We start from the raw sequence: 19,343 nt of genomic DNA on the forward strand, positions 1-19,343 counted from the left end.
ACTTTCACATGGATGAAATCATATAATGTGTGGAATTTTGTGACTGGCTTCTTTCACTTAGCATAGTGTTCAAGGTTCATCCAAGTTGTAGCATAGACCAGTACTTTGTTCCTTTTTATGGCTAAATAATATTCCATTGTATGAATATGATTCCACTATATAATACACCAATTTTTGTTGTAATTATTCATTCATCTACTGATGGATATCTGGGCTATTTCTACCTGTTATGTGTAATGCTGTTGTAAAAGTTTGTATACAAGTTTTTGTGTGGACATATATTTTCATTTCTCTTGGCTATATATCTGGGAGTGGAATTGCTGGGTCATATGGGAACTGTATTTAATTATACAGTGTTTTTGAGTGTATCTCTTTGGTTAACTTTTTTAGTGATCTCTCCATATATTACATTATGTATACACGACTTATCATATCTGCTGGTGTCATTTAACCAGTTTCAATGAAGTATAGAACCTTTACTTCCCTGGAAGTTCCTCTACCTGCCCCCATTTATAGTATGATATAGTCTTTTTTTTTTTTAAAAAAGATTATTTATTTATTTATTTGACAGAGAGAGATCACAAGTAGGCAGAGAGGCAGGCAGAGAGAGAGAGAGGAGGAAGCAGGCTCCCTGCTGAGCAGAGAGCCCGATGCAGGACTCGATCCCAGGACCCTGAGATCATGACCTGAGCCAAAGGCAGCGGCTTAACCCACTGAGCCACCCAGGCGCCCTAGTATGATATAGTCTTAAGTTTCCCTCTGTATACATGTAGAACCGTATCTAAATTTTCACTTCAACCATCAAACATAATTCAGAAAACCCAAGTGAAGAAACATCCATTGTCTTAACCCATATTTTCATTTATCATGTTCTTTCTCCTTCCTGATGTTCTAAGATTCTTTCTTTTTATCATTTCCTTTCTTTTTAGAGAACCTTTCTTTCGCCATTCTTTTAGAGTAGGTCTTCTGGTGACAAATTCTCTTTGTTTTCCTTCATTTCAGAATGTCCTTAATGTTTCTATCATTCCTAGGGGATATTTGCACTGGATTCTGGGTTGACTATTCTTTCCTTTCAGCCCTTGAAAAATGTTGTACCATCTTATGTATAAAATTCATTCAAACTTGACATTTAAAAGAGCAGGGATTGGGGGATTCTTTCATGGCAGTGGAGGCAGCAATGACTAGCAGAGCCAAGGAGCATCACCACCCTGTGCCCAGGCAGCAATGTCCTCTCCAGAACACGACTTTGGGCGATGGATCTGGCCGCCCAGCCTTCCTGTTCTCTCCCCGCTCTGTGAGCTCTGTCTTCCTGCCTTTCCACGAATCCTATGAGCTCCTGAATATTTTTCCAGTAAATTCCTCCTTTTTTGGTTAAAGTATCAGGAGCTGGGTTTCTGTTGTTCTTGACTAATAACCTGCCAGCACAGGTGGACAGCAGTCACAGAAGGAATATCAGAGCGCAGAGAGGATAATGAAGAAAGTCGTACAAGAGACACAGGCAGGAGAAATAGGAAATTTCTATTCAGGAAGAGCTGGAAAGTCTTATCCAGGAGCAAGGACTTTTTCCTGCAGAAAATGAAGAGTGGTCGAAGGGGTTTCATGCAGCATATTGACAGATTCAGAATGGAGTTTTAGCAAAAGAGAGAGAGAGAAAGAGGCCAGTTCTGTGTCTCACAGAACTTTCGTTCTCACTTACAAGCGCCAAATAGAAGCAATGACCAGATGAAGTATTTTCTGGAGGGAGACACCAGGATTCCCTAGGGAAAGAGCCCTGTGCTGGTGGCAGAGAAACCCAGCTCCAGCCTGGCTTTATTGTTTACCAGTCTTATGGACAGCGGTGCATGATTTACCTTTTCCTGGCCTCCTCCACTTTCTTGGCTGCAAAATGAGGCTGATTCCCTCCTGCAGGTGTCTGCCGTTTGCAATATATTGAATATTTGTGAACAAATCAATGTCTGCTTTGCCCACTTGGTCCTTGGGAGGACTAAAGGAATCATGTTTGTGACAGTCTCCCATGGAGAGTGAAGCACTGTCTGGGTGTAAGTTGTATGGCCTTTGTCAATTACTGTGTGTCATCCTCCATTTGCATAAACTCGGAGTGACGTGAATTTAAGTAACTGGAGAATGGCTCCCAAGTCTCCGCTTTTATTTAAAAAATCACATTAGAAATGTCCTTCCCATAGAATGTGTAGCAGCATTTATTTAACATTTCTCAAGGGAAGCTTTAAATGGAAAAGAGGCCAGAAGCAAAGCGAAATGGTGTCAGGTCTCACGGTGACAGTCTCATCTGCCCAGGAGATGTTTCTGTTTGGCCATTTCTGACAGCCGCTGTATGGAGCATTTTTTGGATGGCACTATTTAACCATCTTTGGCCCATGCAACCCTGGGGGTAGGAGGCAGGGCTGCAGGTGGGTGGGTGGGCCTGGTTCTAGTGGCCTGGTCCCCTTTGGGACCTGCTGTGAGCTGCCTACAGAGCCAAGCCTCTTGGCCTCTGCATCTGGAACAGGGAGGTAACATTCCTGCCTTTCCCACCACATCTCAAGTGGCTCATCCATGTGGGACACTCCTAAGGCAGCCCTCAGCCAAATGAATCAGCTGAACTTTGTTACTTAGACCTGGAAGGGTCCTAACTGCATCCCTGTGGCCTGAGAGGTAGAAGATCCGAAATGTACTGTTTCTCCTGCCTGTGTCTCTTGTACGACCTTCTTCACTGTCCTGTCTGCCCTCTGACGTCCCTTCTGTGGCCGCCATCCACCTGTGCTAACAGGTTCTTAGTCAAGAACAACAGAACCCCAGCTCTGCATATCTTAAGCAAAAAAAAGAGGTAGTTTTAATGAAGTTTGATACACACAGACAAGTGGCAACTAAGTGTAAGCTCAGAGAATGTTCCCCAAATGAACACAGTGACAAGCCGTTGCTCCTGCTAAAGAAATAAAATAGGACCAGTGCCCCACCTCCCCCTCCAGAAGCCTCCCCCCTGTGTCTCCTCCAGTCTTCGCTCCGCAAGTGGAGCTGCTGCCTTGACTCCTTGCCCCAGCGCTTAGTTTTGCCTGTTACTGTACTTTGTCTAAGTAGACTCACACAATATGTTTTCTTTGTGTCCAGCTTCTTCTGCTCAGTATTGTATGTGAGAGGTGTTTCCAGGCTGTTTGTGTAGTTGTCACGCATTTATTCTCAGGGCTGTGTAATACTCCACCGTTTGGATGAGCCACTGCACAGATAAACCAAATCACCATTGTTTATCCATTTTGGCATGGATGGACATGCCTGGTGGTGCAGTTTGGGGGGCTTTTAGGAAGAGTACTGCAGACATTCCAGTACGTCTCTTTTGATAAACCTCACATATACATACATCCCTAACAGGGAAGCCTAGAGGAGTGGAAGGGCGGGATCGTATGTTTACTGATCACTGGTTTACTACTGAATCACATGTATGCTTACTGACGACTTCAGTGAGGTTGAGCACGTTTTCATACGTTCTTTAACTATTTGGAGACCCTCTTTTTTTGAAGTATCTGCTCACATCTTTTGCCTACTTCTAACTGGGTTGTTGGCTATACATTTTGCATCTCTAGATCCAGATTTTAAAAACTTTGCAAAACAAAACAGAACAAAACCAAAAAAGAGCCCTCTGCAAGCGCATGGGATTGGCCTGTGCACACCTCGGTAGCCACAGATCCCAAAGAGCACACGTCAAAGCTTGTTTTGCAGTCACGGGTATTCATTCTGAGATGATGTAGGCTCTGGGAAGGTGCCTTGGCCAGGACTCAGCTGCGCATACCAGAAACGCCCCTAGTAGCTTCCTAGTCCCTGGGAGGGCTAGCAGAACAGCTGTGAGCTGAAGGTCATGAGCATCGCGGGTCCCAGACTCTCACTAGCTCACCTGGGAGGCGGCTGATGCTGCTGTAGGGAGCCACGGAATCAGGAAGCTGATGGCGATGAAAACCCGCTCCTTCTGTCACAGCTCCTGCCACGTCAGGGGATCACTTTTCTTCTGCTCATTTCCCTCCTAACCTGCTTCCACATTTAAGTCTTGTGTTAATGCATGTCCTTGGTGGAACCTGAATCCTGGAATCTTTGCTGAAGACCATGCTGGGTGCTCCAGCCCCGGTGGAATAGGACAAAGAGAGAGCTCTGAGCTGTGATGGGTAGTTCTGGGGCAGGGCTGCTCTAGAAACAAGAGGAGCCATATGGGCTCCTGCATGTTCTAGGTGGAGCCTATGTGGAAGGCTGAAATCCAGCCCCAAGGTTGATGCATAGAAAGAAACCAGCTGAGCTGCATGGAAACTTCTAAAAGGCCATTCCTGCGCTCATCTATTCAAACATCATGTTAGTGTCCTAGGAATTCTGTAAGAAAACCCCACCAGCTGGGTGGCTTCAAACAGTAGAAATTAATATTCTCACAGTTCTGGAGGCTGGAAGTCCAAAAAGAAGGGCTTAACAGGGCCATGCTCTCTCTGAATCTTCTAGGGGAGGTGTGGTTCCAGGCTTGGCTCACTTCTGATGTTTGCCAGGGACCCTTGGTGTTCCTTGATTTGTAGATGCATCACGTCCCTCCCTACTGCCCTGTGTCCCTGTGTCTTTCTTCCTCCCCTTAGAAGGACACCAGTCCAGTACTGGATTAGGGCCCGCCCTAAGGACCTCATCTTAACTTGATTATATCTTTAAAGACCATATTTCCAAATAAGGTCACATTTGCTGGTAATGGGAATGAGGACTTCAGCATATCTTTCTGGGGGACACAGTTTAACTTTTAACACCCATCATCAAGCCATGCCATGTATGGACCTTCTCCTCTGGGCTTTTCCAGAGCCACACCCTCCCACACCACTGCTCTGGGTTGGTTTAGTTCTCCTTCTAGCCTTTGTCTGGGCAGAGTCCCCTCACTGTTTGAAATTCTGCTCCAGTGTACCTCCTTGATCCCTCTAGGACAGAGAGGGTCATTCTGTCTCCTGAGCTCCCACCACTGGCAACCTATTCTTCCATTTCGAGGTTTTTTTTTTTTTTTAAGATTTTATTTATTTATTCGACAGAGACACAGGGAGAGAAGGAACACAAGCAGGGGGAGTGGGAGAGGGAGAAGCAGGCTTCCTGATGAACAGGGAGGCCGATGTGGGGCTCGATCCCAGGACTCTGGAATCATGACCTGAGCTGAAAGTAGACCCTTAACGACTGAGCCACCAGGCACCCCTTGAGTTGTTTTTAAAGCAGACTTTTTATTGACAATATACACACAATATACTGCATGTGTGTAACATATATGCAGAAAAGTAGGTAAATTATAAGGCTGCAACTCAATGAATTTTCATAAAGTGAATACTCCATTTTGAATTTATTTTCCTCTGCCTATTAAATAGTAGCTTGCCATTTACAGGCCTTTCTCACAAGACAGAATGTTCTTTGAGGCCAGAAAATGTGTTTTATTTATCTTTATATTTACCCCCTCTCCAGTTTCTAGCACAATTCCTATATATAGTGACCGATAGGAAGTACTTGCTGAATTTGGATTTGGAAGATTGGAGCGGAATTTGCCAGTGAATCAGATTCAGCTTGAGCTAGCATTGAATGAAAGTCACACACAAGGCTAAGTGCTTTGCTCCAGATCAGTATCTTTTGTCTTTCAATGGGTTTGCATTCAAATATGTGGCTTGTCAATTTTTTTTTGCCTGTGGACTTTTTTTTTTCTTTATGAAGGTCCTCTAGAAAACATAGCCCAAGGCAAGGATTAAAAAGCTGACACTTGGTGTGCCTGGGTGGCTCAGTGGGTTAAGCCTCTGCCTTCGGCTCAGGTCATGATCTCAGGGTCCTGGGATGGAGCCCTGCATCGGGCTCTCTGCTCAGTGGGGAGCCTGCTCCCCCCAACCCCCGCCTGCCTCTCTGCCTGCCTCTCTGTGTACTTGTGATCTCTCTCTTTCTGCCAAATGAATAAATAAAATCTTAAAAAAAAAAAAAAAAAGCTGACACTTAAAAAAAAAAAAAGGTTGATTTTTTACCTTAGAGAGAGAGAGAAGGGGGAGAACACACCTGAGCCTGCACATGAGTGGGGGAAGGGGCAGAGGGAGAAGCAGGATCCCAGCAGGAAACCAGCCCAATGCAGGGCTCAATCCCAGGACCCCAGGATCACTATTAAAGCTGAAGGTAGATGCTTAACCAACTGAGCCACCCAAGAGCCCTAAGAGAGGGCTCTTTGTGTGCAAGATGCAATCCCAGGGCAGAGAGGCAGAACCAGGAAGTGGGAGGATGGATGTCACACCATAGTGAGCTGCAGGGAGACACAGCAGGTCTGGCACATGGGCTTCTCCGGAAGATAGGTAAGGAGAAAACATAGCCCTGCGAAGTCTGCAGAAGGAAAAGTGGAGGGGGACTTTATCTGCCCCCTCTGTTTTCACCTCTCATTTCCCACTGTGGCATTTCACGAAAGACCAGAAGTGAAGGGACAATTGGGCAAAGATGAGGTACCGACTGAGAGAGAGACAGAGAAGGAGGTGGTCGAGGGAATCTGAGAAGGTGCACAAGGTTTGTGTCCAATATGCTCCACACCTTGCGCTACTCAGGTCCACTCGTGCCCTCCCATGGTGTCAGCTCTCCTCCTACGATGTGGGGACCTCCATTCTCCTGAGAGAACGAAGACATCCTTACCCCTTCCATGGGAGGGGAGGTGCAAGTCCAGGCAGTGACAGCGTCCCCTTCCGGGTGGCCAGCTGGGATTCCCTGGAAGAAAGAAGCAAGAAGGCTGCGAGACAAGCCCATTTACTGCTGCTGAGTCTGTCCTGACACTATAACTAATATTCGTGATCTTCCTCCTCCACCACCTGTTCTAGAAACTCTTCACTCTCTGCTAGCACTTTGGCTGGTCTGTGACGTTTGTCCTGAGGGCTCTGAGTTCCTTGTTGCTTTGCCTGTTCATAATCATTAGCAGACATGGAAATACTGAGAGAGTCTCCAGGGAATCCTCCCAACTTGATTCCAGACATTCCCCTCCCATCCCCATATGTGCCACTAACCTCACTCTCCACGGCAATTAGCATCAGTAACCCCAGCAGTACTGTCACTCCCTTTTTGGTCTGTTGGTCACTGCCCCGAGGAGCAGAAAGTGGCCAGGGACTAGTGTCAGCTTCCAGTTGAATAGAAACCTTATTGTGTTGTGTTTTCCCTTTCCCTGGAAGGAGAACCTCTGACCCAGCTGAGCCCAGCTGATGGGGAGCACAAACTCTGCCAGAGGTCATCGTGTGCAATGGTGAGCAAGGCCTCTCCCGGACCCACCTTCTGTAATCATACAGGATATGGCCCCAGATATCAGTCGTCATTTCAAGACATACACTTCATCCTGGAGGATAGATACTCAAACACACAATACATCTCCTCAGTAGATGCCCCAGCTGAGCCTTCAATAAGCCATTCCATTCTTCTGTCAGGCTGGTGGCTTGTGAGGAACAACATTTCAACCAAGGCAGTGAACTCCAGTCAGTAGTCATTGGTTCACTGCCTTGGTTGAAATGGGTGACTTGGCCTGAGGTTGTGTCATATGAGAATCCAGGCCAGCACGTGAGGATTCGATAACTGTGGACTGTAGTGCTGCCAAAGGCAACCCTATTACTAGAAAACATGTTGATTCCACTAAGGAAAAATATCTTAACCCCCTGCACCCCCTCCAAGGTGAAAGTGGTCTAATCTGATTGGTGGCTTCTTATGGTTCCCAAAGAGTGGGTCATGCCATGGAGGTTTAGTGTCAGTCCCTCCTACTGGTAGGTTGAACACTCAGCAAGATGAGCCTTGGTGATGTGGAGGCAAAAAGGTGAAGAAAGACCAGGGGAAGATGTAATGTGATGTGAGACTTTAATGGTATGGCCCCTACTTCATAGCAAACTGTAGTCACAGAGACTACTCATGTTCTCTGGGCTCATCAACTTCTCCAGAAGGTTTGCAAGGATAAAATATACTTTGGAAAGGTCCCCTGAGGGGCAAAAATCAGGAGACTTTACCTTCCCATCTATTTCCCACTTGCCACTGGCCATTGTTCAGCCTGTGGGATGCTAACATCTTCTCATTAGTGGGTTGCAAAAATCCAGTCTCTTGATGGCCAGTCAGGAAGCCAGATCCCATACTCTGACACTCAGCATCCCTTCCAAGCCCAGAAATGGAGTGGTGACTCAAGCCAAATGAAGTACCAAGAGCAATAAGAGAAGTAGTTTAGGACTCTGAGTTGGTACATAAGGTTTGTACTCAATATAGGTGGGTTGGGTTAGCCACAAGCCAAAGTGCTAACATTAACTATTAGAGACTTCCAAGTTCTGATAGCTGCTGTCATACTCTCATCTCTGCTGAGGATATTGGCCATAAGAACTGGATAAATATTATTTGGTTGAGAGTCAGTGTGACTTACTTAGAATGTTAGTTGTAGTTAACCTCTCTTAAGTTTTTATTGCAGGTGTTCCATAGTTTGTCTCTACTTGTTCTAAATGCTTGAAGTGTCCACCAAATGTAAAGTAATGCCACAGAATGAGTTTCTTTTAAAAACTGGCAGAAGATAAATAATCATGTGCTCTGGATATGGGTTCTGACATAAATGGCAGGACCTAGGACATGGCCTAGTTTGTCTTGAGGCACTGAAGATGCCCAGGGCTCGATGACAATAGAGAGTTTGGGGTTTTTGCACACCTTCAAAGTTCCCCTCCCAGGGTGGGTAGGACAGGAGTTGCCAGTGTAGCAGGCAAACCCAAGTTGACAGTGTGCCATGGGTGGGGCTTAACTTTTCTACCATCTGGGCTGCTGGGTGGCCCTAGAAGGTCAACTCTCATAGAAGGGATTGCCTCAGCCAGAACTCACAGTGGGAGAAACAAAAACTTTTACAGGCAACATGGGTAGGTGTACTACTCCCAGAAAATAGCATGAATTTTAGGAAATGTCCCTGAATTTTAGACCCTTTTGGACCTACTTTGAAATTGAAATTGAAAATTTCCCCAAGTGAAATTTTAAAAAATGAGTAACAGGACAAAAAGCAGGCTACTGGTGGAGAATGGATTGACCACAAAACATTTAAAGAAAAAAGAACAGAGTTAAATTCCAAGACAAGCAAACGTATTAGACATTGATGGTTTTAATGCGCCTTTAATTCCTAAATTCACATGTGTAGAGACAGTAATGCAGAAAACTAAAACTGAAGAATTAATCTCCTTGTCTTTTAATGAAAATTAACTCTAGTTACAAAGAGTTACAGCTAAATTTTGATGTGGATGCTGGGTGACTGGTGAATTTTATCTGCTATATTTTCATTTGCTGAAATCTCCTGTTACTTTTTCATGTCTACCTGTTGTTTTGTTTTTCCAGTTTTTGTTTCACAAATTATTGCTCTTTATTGATGTTACACATTTATCTTTGAGAATATTAAGCCTATATATATTCATTTAAAAATATCTTTCTGATAGATACATTTTTGTGTGAAGTGATTTATCTGCTTAGCATTTGACTTTGTTGTTTTCTTTGTTAGCATTGATTTTCTTCATGGGTTTTGAATTTAGATTTTCAGTTTGTCCTGATTGGGAGATTCTCCCTCTTTCCCTGAGACTTACCTACCACTCTCCTCTTCTTTTTCTAGTGATTTTTATTTTATTTTATTTTTTATTAACATATAATGTATTATTTGCTTCAGGGGTCCAGTTCTGTGAATCATCAGTCTTACACAATTCATGGCTCTCACCATAGCACATACTCTCCCCATTGTCCATCGCCCAGCCACCCTATCCCTCTCTAGTGATTTTTGGAGGGCCTTCTCCTCACTCTGTGAGGAGCCTAGTCCAGAACCAGACATTATGGGGGTGGTTTAGGGCTTCTGTCCTTCAGTGACCTTGGGAATATCTCCATCTCTGAGACTCAGGGCGAGTGAATTCAAGTTTCAGATACGAGATTTCATATTAGCTATGGTCCTGGGAAGAGTGCTATGGCACCATTAAAAATTTTTATTTTTAATTTTGAAGTCACAGAGTTTCCAGGTTGTTAACATGTGAAGATTTGGGGATGTGATGTGCTCAGAAAACATGGAAACCCCATAGCCTTTCCCCTACCTTATCCTATGTATCTTCCATCTGTCTGTTCCTGAGTTTTGTACTTTTGTAATAAACTGGTGGTCTATTACTAACAAGAGGAAAAAGAAAGGAAAAAAAAACCTCAGTCTTACAGAAGAGTTGCAAGTTCAAAGAGTTCTCATATACCAGTCACCTAGCTTCCCCTAACATTAACATCTTATCTCAGCAAAGTACAATTGTCAAAAGTGGAAAATTAACATTATATGATACTATCAACTAAACCTCTGACTTTATTCATATTTCACAAGTTTTTCTCTAATGTCTTTTTTGAAAATTTTATAATGCAATCCAGAATCCCACATTGCATTCAGTGATTTTCTATTTCTATGATCACATCTGCTTTTATTAAGATCTGTCCCTTCTTCCCCATTCATCTATCCCTTCAACTATATACTTACCTCAGCATGGACTCAGGGTATTTATTTTGGTCAGTGGGTTGTAATCCAATACAATAGCCACCGGATAACTTCCAGCCCAGCCCCCATACCACACGGTGGCCAGGCTTCCATATCATATCTCACTCCAGGTACTACTTTTCCCCCATTTTCTATAGGAATTTCTGTGACTCTCGACCACACCTGCTTCTTTCTTGATGTGAGGCCCAGGAGGCCCACTGTTTTAGTTTTGAGATAAAAGTCTAAATCCTTAACACAATCTGCAAGGCTTTACATTTGGTCTCTATAAAATTTACCAGCGTCATCTTTTTCTCATTCACTCTGCTGTTCTCAGTGCTCCAGCCACACGGAACTTTTTCTTGTTCTCTGAAAGCTGTAAACTCCACTTGGTCTCATGGTGTTTGCCTCTTCGGTTCCCTCTGTCTGGAATATTCACATCCCTCTCCTTTTTGAGCTGAGCCACAGTGGCATTTTTGGTTAATTACTAGACTGTTTAATACGTGAATAGGTCCTGGGACACCTGGGTGGCTCCGTTGTTAAGCGGATGCCTTTGGCTCAGGTCATGATCCCAGGGTCATGGGATGGAGCCCCACATTGGGCTCCCAGCTCAGAGGGAAGCCTGCTTCTCCCTCTCCCCCTCCCCCTGTTTGTGCCCCTCTCTCACTGTGTCTCTCTCTGTAAAATAAACAAATAAAATCTTAAAAAAAAATAATACGTGAATAGGTCTAACCTAAAAGTTCTTGAACCCAAAAGGGCAAGCTTCCAATAGGCATGCCCAGTTTTCTAGTTTTGTAAATTAGAAGGGGTCTCCTTCAAGTGGAAGATGTCAGCACCTTTGAGCTGGACCTCTGTGTCCATCTATGTCATCTTCTCTAGGGAATGTAACCAAAGCAGGAGGGAATCGTAAAAGGCGACCGCTATTCACATGAAAGCCAAATGCTTACTGAGTGTCATTTCATTTGACTTTAGAATTGGTAGAAGAGGGGTGCCTCAGTGGGTTAAGCAGCTGACTCTTGATTTTGCTCAGGTCATGATCTCAGAGTTGTGAGATGGAGCCTGGCATCAAGCCCCACGGGCAGCTCCTTTGTTGGGCTCCATGCTCAGCAGGAAGCAGCCTTGAGATTCTCTTCTCCCTCTCCCTCTGCCCCACCTGCAACTCACCTGTGTGCATGCTTTCACTCTCTAAAAATGAGTAAGTAAATCTTTAAGAAAATAGGACTAGTAAAAGAATCAAGAAAGTGACAGATGAGGAATAGCCAGGGGGAATGAAGGAGCATCAGAGGGCCACAGAATTACCGAATGAGCTCCTGTTGCTGGCAGTGTTACGTGCTGACCGATGGCTCCTCCTTTTCCAACCCTCTCTGTGGAAGGAGATTTGGGACATCGTGAGGGTGCTGAATTTTCTTTGAGTTGTGAAGGGGTGGATTAAGCATATCCAGTCATGATGGTTGCTCTCCGTTTTCAGACACTGGTCACAGCTGGGAGTGTCCCACACTTTGGTCACCTCAGCTTCCCCTTAATTTGGTACCATTAGCTCCACAATCTTATGACCAAGAAAGGCTCAGTCCCTCACTCAGTCATGAGGTCACACTGCATTAGGCCAGCCATTGCTGTTTCCAGCTCGCTCCTGTTTCCAACTCACTCCTGCTAGGGGGTGCCTCCAAGTTCATTTCCTGAGGTTCCAGGTCCCTAATCTCATTTTCAGTGGCAGAGTGTCCCCTGCTCCAACTCTGTGGTTCTGAGACTACAGGTGGGAGGAGGCTGGAGTGGAGTTAGAGGACTACACTGCCTCACAGGACACTAGAGGGTCACCCTTCTCCATTTCCCGGTGTCTGCAAGGGCTCAGTGCACCTCAGGTGTCCCCTGCAGTTGGCCCTGATGCAGTCCTTTCCTCTCTCTGCCATCTCCACCCAGCGGAGCCTCTTCCAGTCAGTTCCATCCAGCTCCGATTCCATGGTCTCCCCCAGTGCCAAAGGTCTGAGATTCTGAGGATTTGCCCTGAGGCTTTCTTCAGTCTAGAACTATTTAGTTTGGGAGCCTCACTCGATTCCTTCTCTTGCATCCTACAGAAATCAGGGGGAAATGGCCCACACCTGCCGTGGCACCATCAACCTGTCCACCGCGCACTTTGACACGGAGGACTCTTGCGGTATCGTGCTGACCAGTGGGGCAAGGACCTACCACCTCAAGGCCAGCTCGGAGGTGGAGCGGCAGCAGTGGATCACCGCCCTGGAGCTGGCCAAGGCCAAGGCTGTCCGCATGATGAGCAGCCACTCAGGTAGTGAGCACTTGGTGAGCGGGTGTACACGCAGGGCTGTGGGTCTGGAGAGAAGTGGGCATCGAAAGCGTTTGGGGGTGGTGGTGACCAGGAGACCCAGGACAGTCCAAACCAGCCCTGGAAGGTGGAGCTATGCGTTCACCCTTCCCCTTTAGCTCCATGTATTCTCAGCAAGGAGAGGCTCAGGTGGTCAAGGTTGGCTGGTGGTTCTTGGGACAGAAATATTTGTGGTGAGCAGGGCTGTGTATGTCTTTCTTTGGACAAGTCAGGTTCCTGGACTTCAGCGGACCCTTCAGATGCTGTGGTGCGTGAGAGCCAGAGGCAGAGCAGGGGTGGGAGTGTGGGATTGTGCATCTGGGTCTGGGGCCAGACTTTTCCCCAGGCCTGTTACAGAGATTGAAAAACCGTTTAGCCAGAGCTGCTGCCTGTGCTTGGGTGGAAGGCCGGCTCAGATATCCGGAGCAAGACATCTAAGTGTTTACTTTCATATGGTCACTTTCTTCATATGCAATGTCTTTATATGATTCATAAGTTAACAGTTTCAAAAGTCCATGCAATAAAGCCTGCCCTTGACCTCCCACCCTGTGATCCCTCCAGGAGGCAACCAGAGCTACCTTGTGTCTTTTACGTATATATTAAAATTGGTACTTATTTAATTTATTTTTTTTAAGGTTTTATTTATTTGAGAGAGAGAGAGAATGAGAGAGAGAGAGAGCACGAGAGCAGGGAGCCCGATGTGGGACTCGATCCTGGGATCCAGGATCATGAGCTGAGCCGAAGGCAGTCATTTAACCGAGCCACCCAAGTGCCCCCAAATTGGTTCTTATTTTAAACTAAATGCAGTCTTCCACCTTGCTTTCTTTCCATTTAGCAATAGATCTTGGAATTTTTTTCCCCTACCAGCACATAAGAAGCTTCCTCCTTGTTTTTTTTTTTTTTTTTTTAAAGTTTTTTTTTTTTTATTTGACAGAGAGAAATCACAAGTACACTGAGAGGCAGGCAGAGAGAGAGAGAAGGAAGCAGGCTCCCTGCTGAGCAGAGAGCCCGACACGGCACTCGATCCCAGGACCCTGAGATCATGACCTGAGCCGAAGGCAGCGGCTTAACCCACTGAGCCACCCAGGCGCCCCTTCCTCCTTGTTTTTACAATAGTCTAGCCCTTGGTTACACGGATGTATCATAGTTTACTGAATCCAAAGCCTGTTGTTGAACACTTAAGTTGTTTATCTTGTTATGACACACTGTGCTGGAGTGAGTAACCTTGCATTTCCATTTCACATTTGCAGAAGTATAAATGAAGTATCCGTTCCAGGGGGTGGGGTTGCTGGGCCAACACGAGTGTGTCTTTGTAATTCTGAGAGATTGTCAAGCTGCCTTCCATAGGGGTTGTGCTCTCAGATCCCTGTAGCAGGTGCGGGAACTTCTGCTTTCCATAGCCTTGTCCACCGAGAGTGATAGCACATGTTTCAGATGAGTGAAAACTAGGTCTACACACATGATGAGGAGAGATTGGGAAACTGTGATACTTCTGAAGTTAACACAAAATGGTGCATCTTTCCTTAGATGTGTATGGGCTTCTTTTAGGGAGGCAGGGCTCCAGGTGAGAACGAGTCACAGCCTCTGTTCTATCACACAGGCTGGTTAGGGAGACACTGAGTCGTGGGGAAGGAGCTCTAGCATAAAGCAGGGTGAGAGGGGCTGTGATATCAGTCACCATGCCCCATCCCTAGGCTTGTTGTGGTGGGGTCTCTCCCAGTACTAGCTTCTCAGTGCACATGCAAGGTCATTGAACATGAGTCTGATCTTCTCTTCTGGTCTCACACATTTGGAGCATGGATTCCACCCTCCACCCCCCAGGCCCCTGGTGACTATTCCTTGGGCTCAGCATTTGTGTGACTCTGGTGTGTCAACAGTGATGCTGAGCTTGGCAGGGGGTCCCCCGGGTATCACTCCATTTCCCAGTGAAGGAGGATGTGGGGGCCATCTTAGGCAAAGGCTATGCTGAGACCCCAAGTAACACTCATGCTTTCTGTTCGGAAGTCTTTGGAAAGCCACTGTGGTGACTGCTTGTTAACTCAGCTGGGAGTGCTAAAAATTGCTAAGCCTGGACTTCTTCTAGGAGAGGTTGGGACCCCCAGAGGGAGTTACCTCAGGCTCACCTTCCTTCATTTCATACCCCTTGGCATAGTCAGGGGCTGGCAACACAGTATATGTCTTTTGTTCCCCAGGGGTTAGCCTCCCAGCTAAGGACAAAGGACAAATATTCAGGTATAGTTTAAAATAGCACTTGCTATATGTTGATGAGAAATGGTAGGATTCCTCTCCTTTGGGTATTTTGAAACATAAACGAACTAATGTATGTGAAGGAGAAGTTTTTAGGAAGGTACCGTGCTTTTTATAGAAAGGTTGATTATTTCCTAAAAAATAAGTCTTGTGGTAGCATTCTCTGCAAGGCAACAGCCTTCTCCCACCATTCTCAGGCTGATGTTGGAGAGTTGTGGTTTGCGACTTTCACATGGAGTCAGTCTCAGGTAATCCTGAAGGAGGGAAGGCAATCTGGTGTGGTTCTCCTTGACTCTGGCTGGTAGTGACCAAGCTAGGTCAAGGGCACTCCAGGTAGATCCCCTGCAGGTCATCCCAGGACCCATCTATTCCTTTTACACTGTGGACCATCTCTCATCTAGCAGGAAGCCTACTTCCTGCCTCTACTTGCTTGAAAACATCTTCTACTCTCTAGCTTTTCTGCCACCACCCCAGTCCAGGCACCATCCCTTCTCATCTGGAGGTCGGCAACAATCTCTTCCTCTCCAGTCAGTTCTCCAAACCACAGGCAGAATGACATATTAAAAAATGGGAATTTAATCATATAACTTGCACTGCTTACAACTCTTGGATGCTACAAACCAACTAGACTTAACAGACATGCACAGGACACTCACCCCAAAAAGCAGAAGACATACGTTCTTCTCAAGTGGATGCAAAAAATTCTCCACAATACACTAAATATCAGGCTACAGAACAAGTCTCAATAGATTTAAGAAGACTGAAATCCTAGAAGTGTCTTTTCAAACTATAGTGAAATGAAGCTAGAGATCAATTACAGAAGAAACATGAGAAAATTCACAAATATGTAGAAATTAAACAAAACTCTCTTGAACAACCTATGATTCAAAGATGAAATCACAAGAGAAATTAGAAAACACTTAGAGATGAATGAAAATGAAAACACAACATACCAAAATTTAGGGGATACAGCAAAAGCAGTGCTCAGAGGGAAATTTATAGCTATCAAATATACATTTTAGTGTATGTGCTGCCGAAGTGAGCACTCAAGTATACATTTTAAAAAGACAGAAAATCTCAAATCAGTAACCAAACCTTCCATCTTAAGGAACTGGATTAAGAACAAACTAAGCCAAAGCTAGGAGAAGGAAGGAAATAAATATCAGAGTTGAGATAAATGAAATAGAGAATAGAAAAACAATAGAGAAAAATCAGTGAAACTGAAAGTTTTTTATTTTTTATTAACATATAATGTATTATTAGCTCCAGGGGTGCAGGTCTGTGAATTGCCAATTTTATACACTTCCCAGCACTCACCATAGCACATGTGCTCCCCAAAGTCCATAACTCAACCACCCCCCCCCCAGCAACCCTCAGTTCGTTTTGTGAGATTAAGAGTCTCTTATGGTGTGTTTCCCTCCTGATCCCATCTTGTTTCATTTCTTCCTTCCCTAAACCCCACAACGCCCACTGTGCCTCACAAATTCCTCATATCAGGGAGATCATATGATAATTATCTTTCTCTGATTGACTTATTTTGCTCAGCATAATACCCTCTAGTTCCATCCATGTCGCTGCAAATGCAAGATTTCACTTCTTTTAATAACTGCATAGTGTTCCATTGTATGTATATACCACATCTTCTTTATCCATTCATCTGTTGATGGACATCTAGGTTCTTTCCATAGTTTGGCTATTGTGGACATTGCTGCTATAAACATTCAGGTGCACATGCCCCTTCAAATCACTGCATTTGTGTCTTTAGGGTAAATACCCAGTAGTGTGATTGCTGGGTCGTAGGGTAGCTCTATTTTCAACTTTTTGAGGAACCTCCATGCTCTTTTCCAGAGTGGCTGCACCAGCTTGCATTCCCACCAACAGTTTAGGAGGGTTCCCCCGAAAGTTGGTTTTTGAAACAATCAGCAAAATTTGCATACCTTTCACTAGACTGATTAGGAATAAAAGAGAAAAAACTCAAATTACTAAAATCAGAAATGAAAATGAGGACATTTTCATTATAAGTTCATACTGACCTCACAGAAACAGAAGGATTATAAAACAATACTATGAGCAATTATATGCCAACAAATTAGACAAAGTAGACGAAATGGACAAATTCTTAAAAACACACAGGTTACCAAAACTGACTAAAGAAGAAATAGAAAATAGTAAGTAAAGAGATTGAATCAGTCCTCAAAAATTTTCCAACAAAGAAAAGTCCAGGACCAGATGGTTTCACTGGTGAATTCTACTAAACATTTAAAGAAGAATTAATACCAATACTTCTCAAACTTCCAAAAAATGAAGAGGAGGGAAACATTTTCTAACTTACTCTGTGAGCCTGGCCCTATACCAAAGCCAAACAAAGACATCCCAAGAGAAGAAAACTATAAACTATTACCCCTTATGAGTAATAGATGTAAAATTCCTCAACACAATATAAGCAAACAAAATCCAACAGCATATCAAAAGGATTATACACCATGACCAAGTGGGATTTATTCCAGGAATGCAAGAGCAGTTCAATGTAAGAAACCAATCAGTACAATACAATACATTGACTGAAGGAAAAAAACCCTCACATGATCATCTCAACTGTTGCAGAAAAAGGATTTGACAAAATCCTTTTATGATAAAAAATATTTTATGATAAAAACATCAGCAAAGTCAGACTAGGAGGTAACTTCCTCAACATGATAAAGGGCATTTATGAAAAACCCACAACTAACATCATATTCAATGGTAAAAAACTGAATGTTTTCCCCTAAGATCAGGAACAAGACAAGGATAACTATTTTCACTATGGCTCTTCTCCATTGTACTGGAAGTTCTAGACAAGAAAAGGAAATAAAAAGGAAAATTGGCGAGGAAGCAGTAAAACTTCCTATTAGCAGATGACACAGTCCTATGTATAGAAAATCCCCAAGAATACACACACACACACACACACACACACACACACACAACTATTAAAGCTAATACACAAATTCAGCAAAGCTATAGGGCACCAGATCAACAAACTTACAGATCATAAAATACTGAGGAATAAATTTAACCAAAAAGATGAGATGTTCACTGGAAACTAAATTTAAAAAATTGCAGAAGAAATTGAAGAAGACCTAAATAAATGGAATGACGTGTTCATGGATTGGAAGACTTAATATTATTAATATGGCAGTATTGCCCAAAGCAATGTATAGATTCAGTAAAATCCATATCAAAATTCCAACGGCCTTTTTTCTTGGAAGTAGGAAAAACCATCCCAGAGAACCTAAAATAGCCAAAACAGTCTTGAAAAAGAAGACAAAGTTAGAGAACTCTTTCCAATTCAAAACGTACTATAAAGCTACAGCAATCAAAAGGGGCACCTGGGTGGCACAGTCAGTTAAGCATCCAACTCTTGGTTTGGCTCCGGTGTTCATCTCAGCATCACAAGATCTCAGAATTGTGAGATTGAGCCCCACGTCAGGCTCCACACTCAGCACAGAGTCTGCTTGAGTTTCTCTCTCCCTTTGCCTCTGCCCCTCCCTCAGCATGCTCTCTCTCTAAAAAAAATAAATAAATCTTTAAGGAAAAAACTACAACAGTCAAAACAGTGTGGTACTGACCTAAGGGTAGACTTGAAGATCAATAAAATAAAATTGAGAGTCTAGAAATATGGGCAATGGATTTTCAACAAGGGTACCAAGGTCATTCAATAGGAAAAAGATAGTCTCTTCCACAAATGGTGCTGAGAAGACTGGGTGTCCACAAGTAAAATAATGAAGTTGGACCTCTACCTGATACCATATACAAAAACTTACTCAAATGCATCAAAGATGGGCACCTGGGTGGCTCAGTGGGTTAAGCCTCTGCCTTTCGCGCAGGTCATGATCCAGGGTCCTGGGATCAAGCCCCGCATCAGGATCTCTGCTCAGCAGAGAGATAAATGAGATAAATGAAATAGAAAATAGAAAAACAAGCGCTCTGCTCTGTTCTCTCTGCTCTCTGCTCAGCAGGGAGCCTGCTTCCTCCCCTCTCTCTGCCTGCCTCTCTGCCTGCTTGTGATCTCTCTGTCAAATAAATAAGATATATTTTTTTAAGTCAAATGCATCGAAGACCTAAATGTAAGAGTTAAAACCATAATGCTCTAAGAAAAAAAAAGAAGTAAAAATTGATGACCTTGAGTTTGGCAATGGCATTTTAGATATGACATCAAAAGCATAAGCAGCCAAAGACAAAAAAATACATGAATTAGACTTTATCAAAATTTTAAACTTTTGCACACCTAAGGACACTTACCAAGAAAGAGATAAGACAATCCAC

General features: G+C 44.1%; 1 protein-coding gene across 2 annotated transcripts in view; it reads left to right on the forward strand.

Annotated features, from left to right (window-relative positions):
- Window positions 1-19,343, forward strand: part of OSBP2 (oxysterol binding protein 2) — a 156,968-nt gene that overhangs the window by 20,200 nt on the left and 117,425 nt on the right. For both annotated transcript variants that reach the window (XM_059408843.1, XM_059408842.1), the window contains exon 2: window positions 12,547-12,755. In XM_059408843.1, the coding sequence (XP_059264826.1) occupies window positions 12,547-12,755 (209 nt within the window). The remainder of the gene's footprint in view (window positions 1-12,546; window positions 12,756-19,343) is intronic.

Source organism: Mustela nigripes, chromosome 8, assembly GCF_022355385.1.
Source record: "Mustela nigripes isolate SB6536 chromosome 8, MUSNIG.SB6536, whole genome shotgun sequence".
Classification (NCBI taxonomy): domain Eukaryota; kingdom Metazoa; phylum Chordata; class Mammalia; order Carnivora; family Mustelidae; genus Mustela; species Mustela nigripes.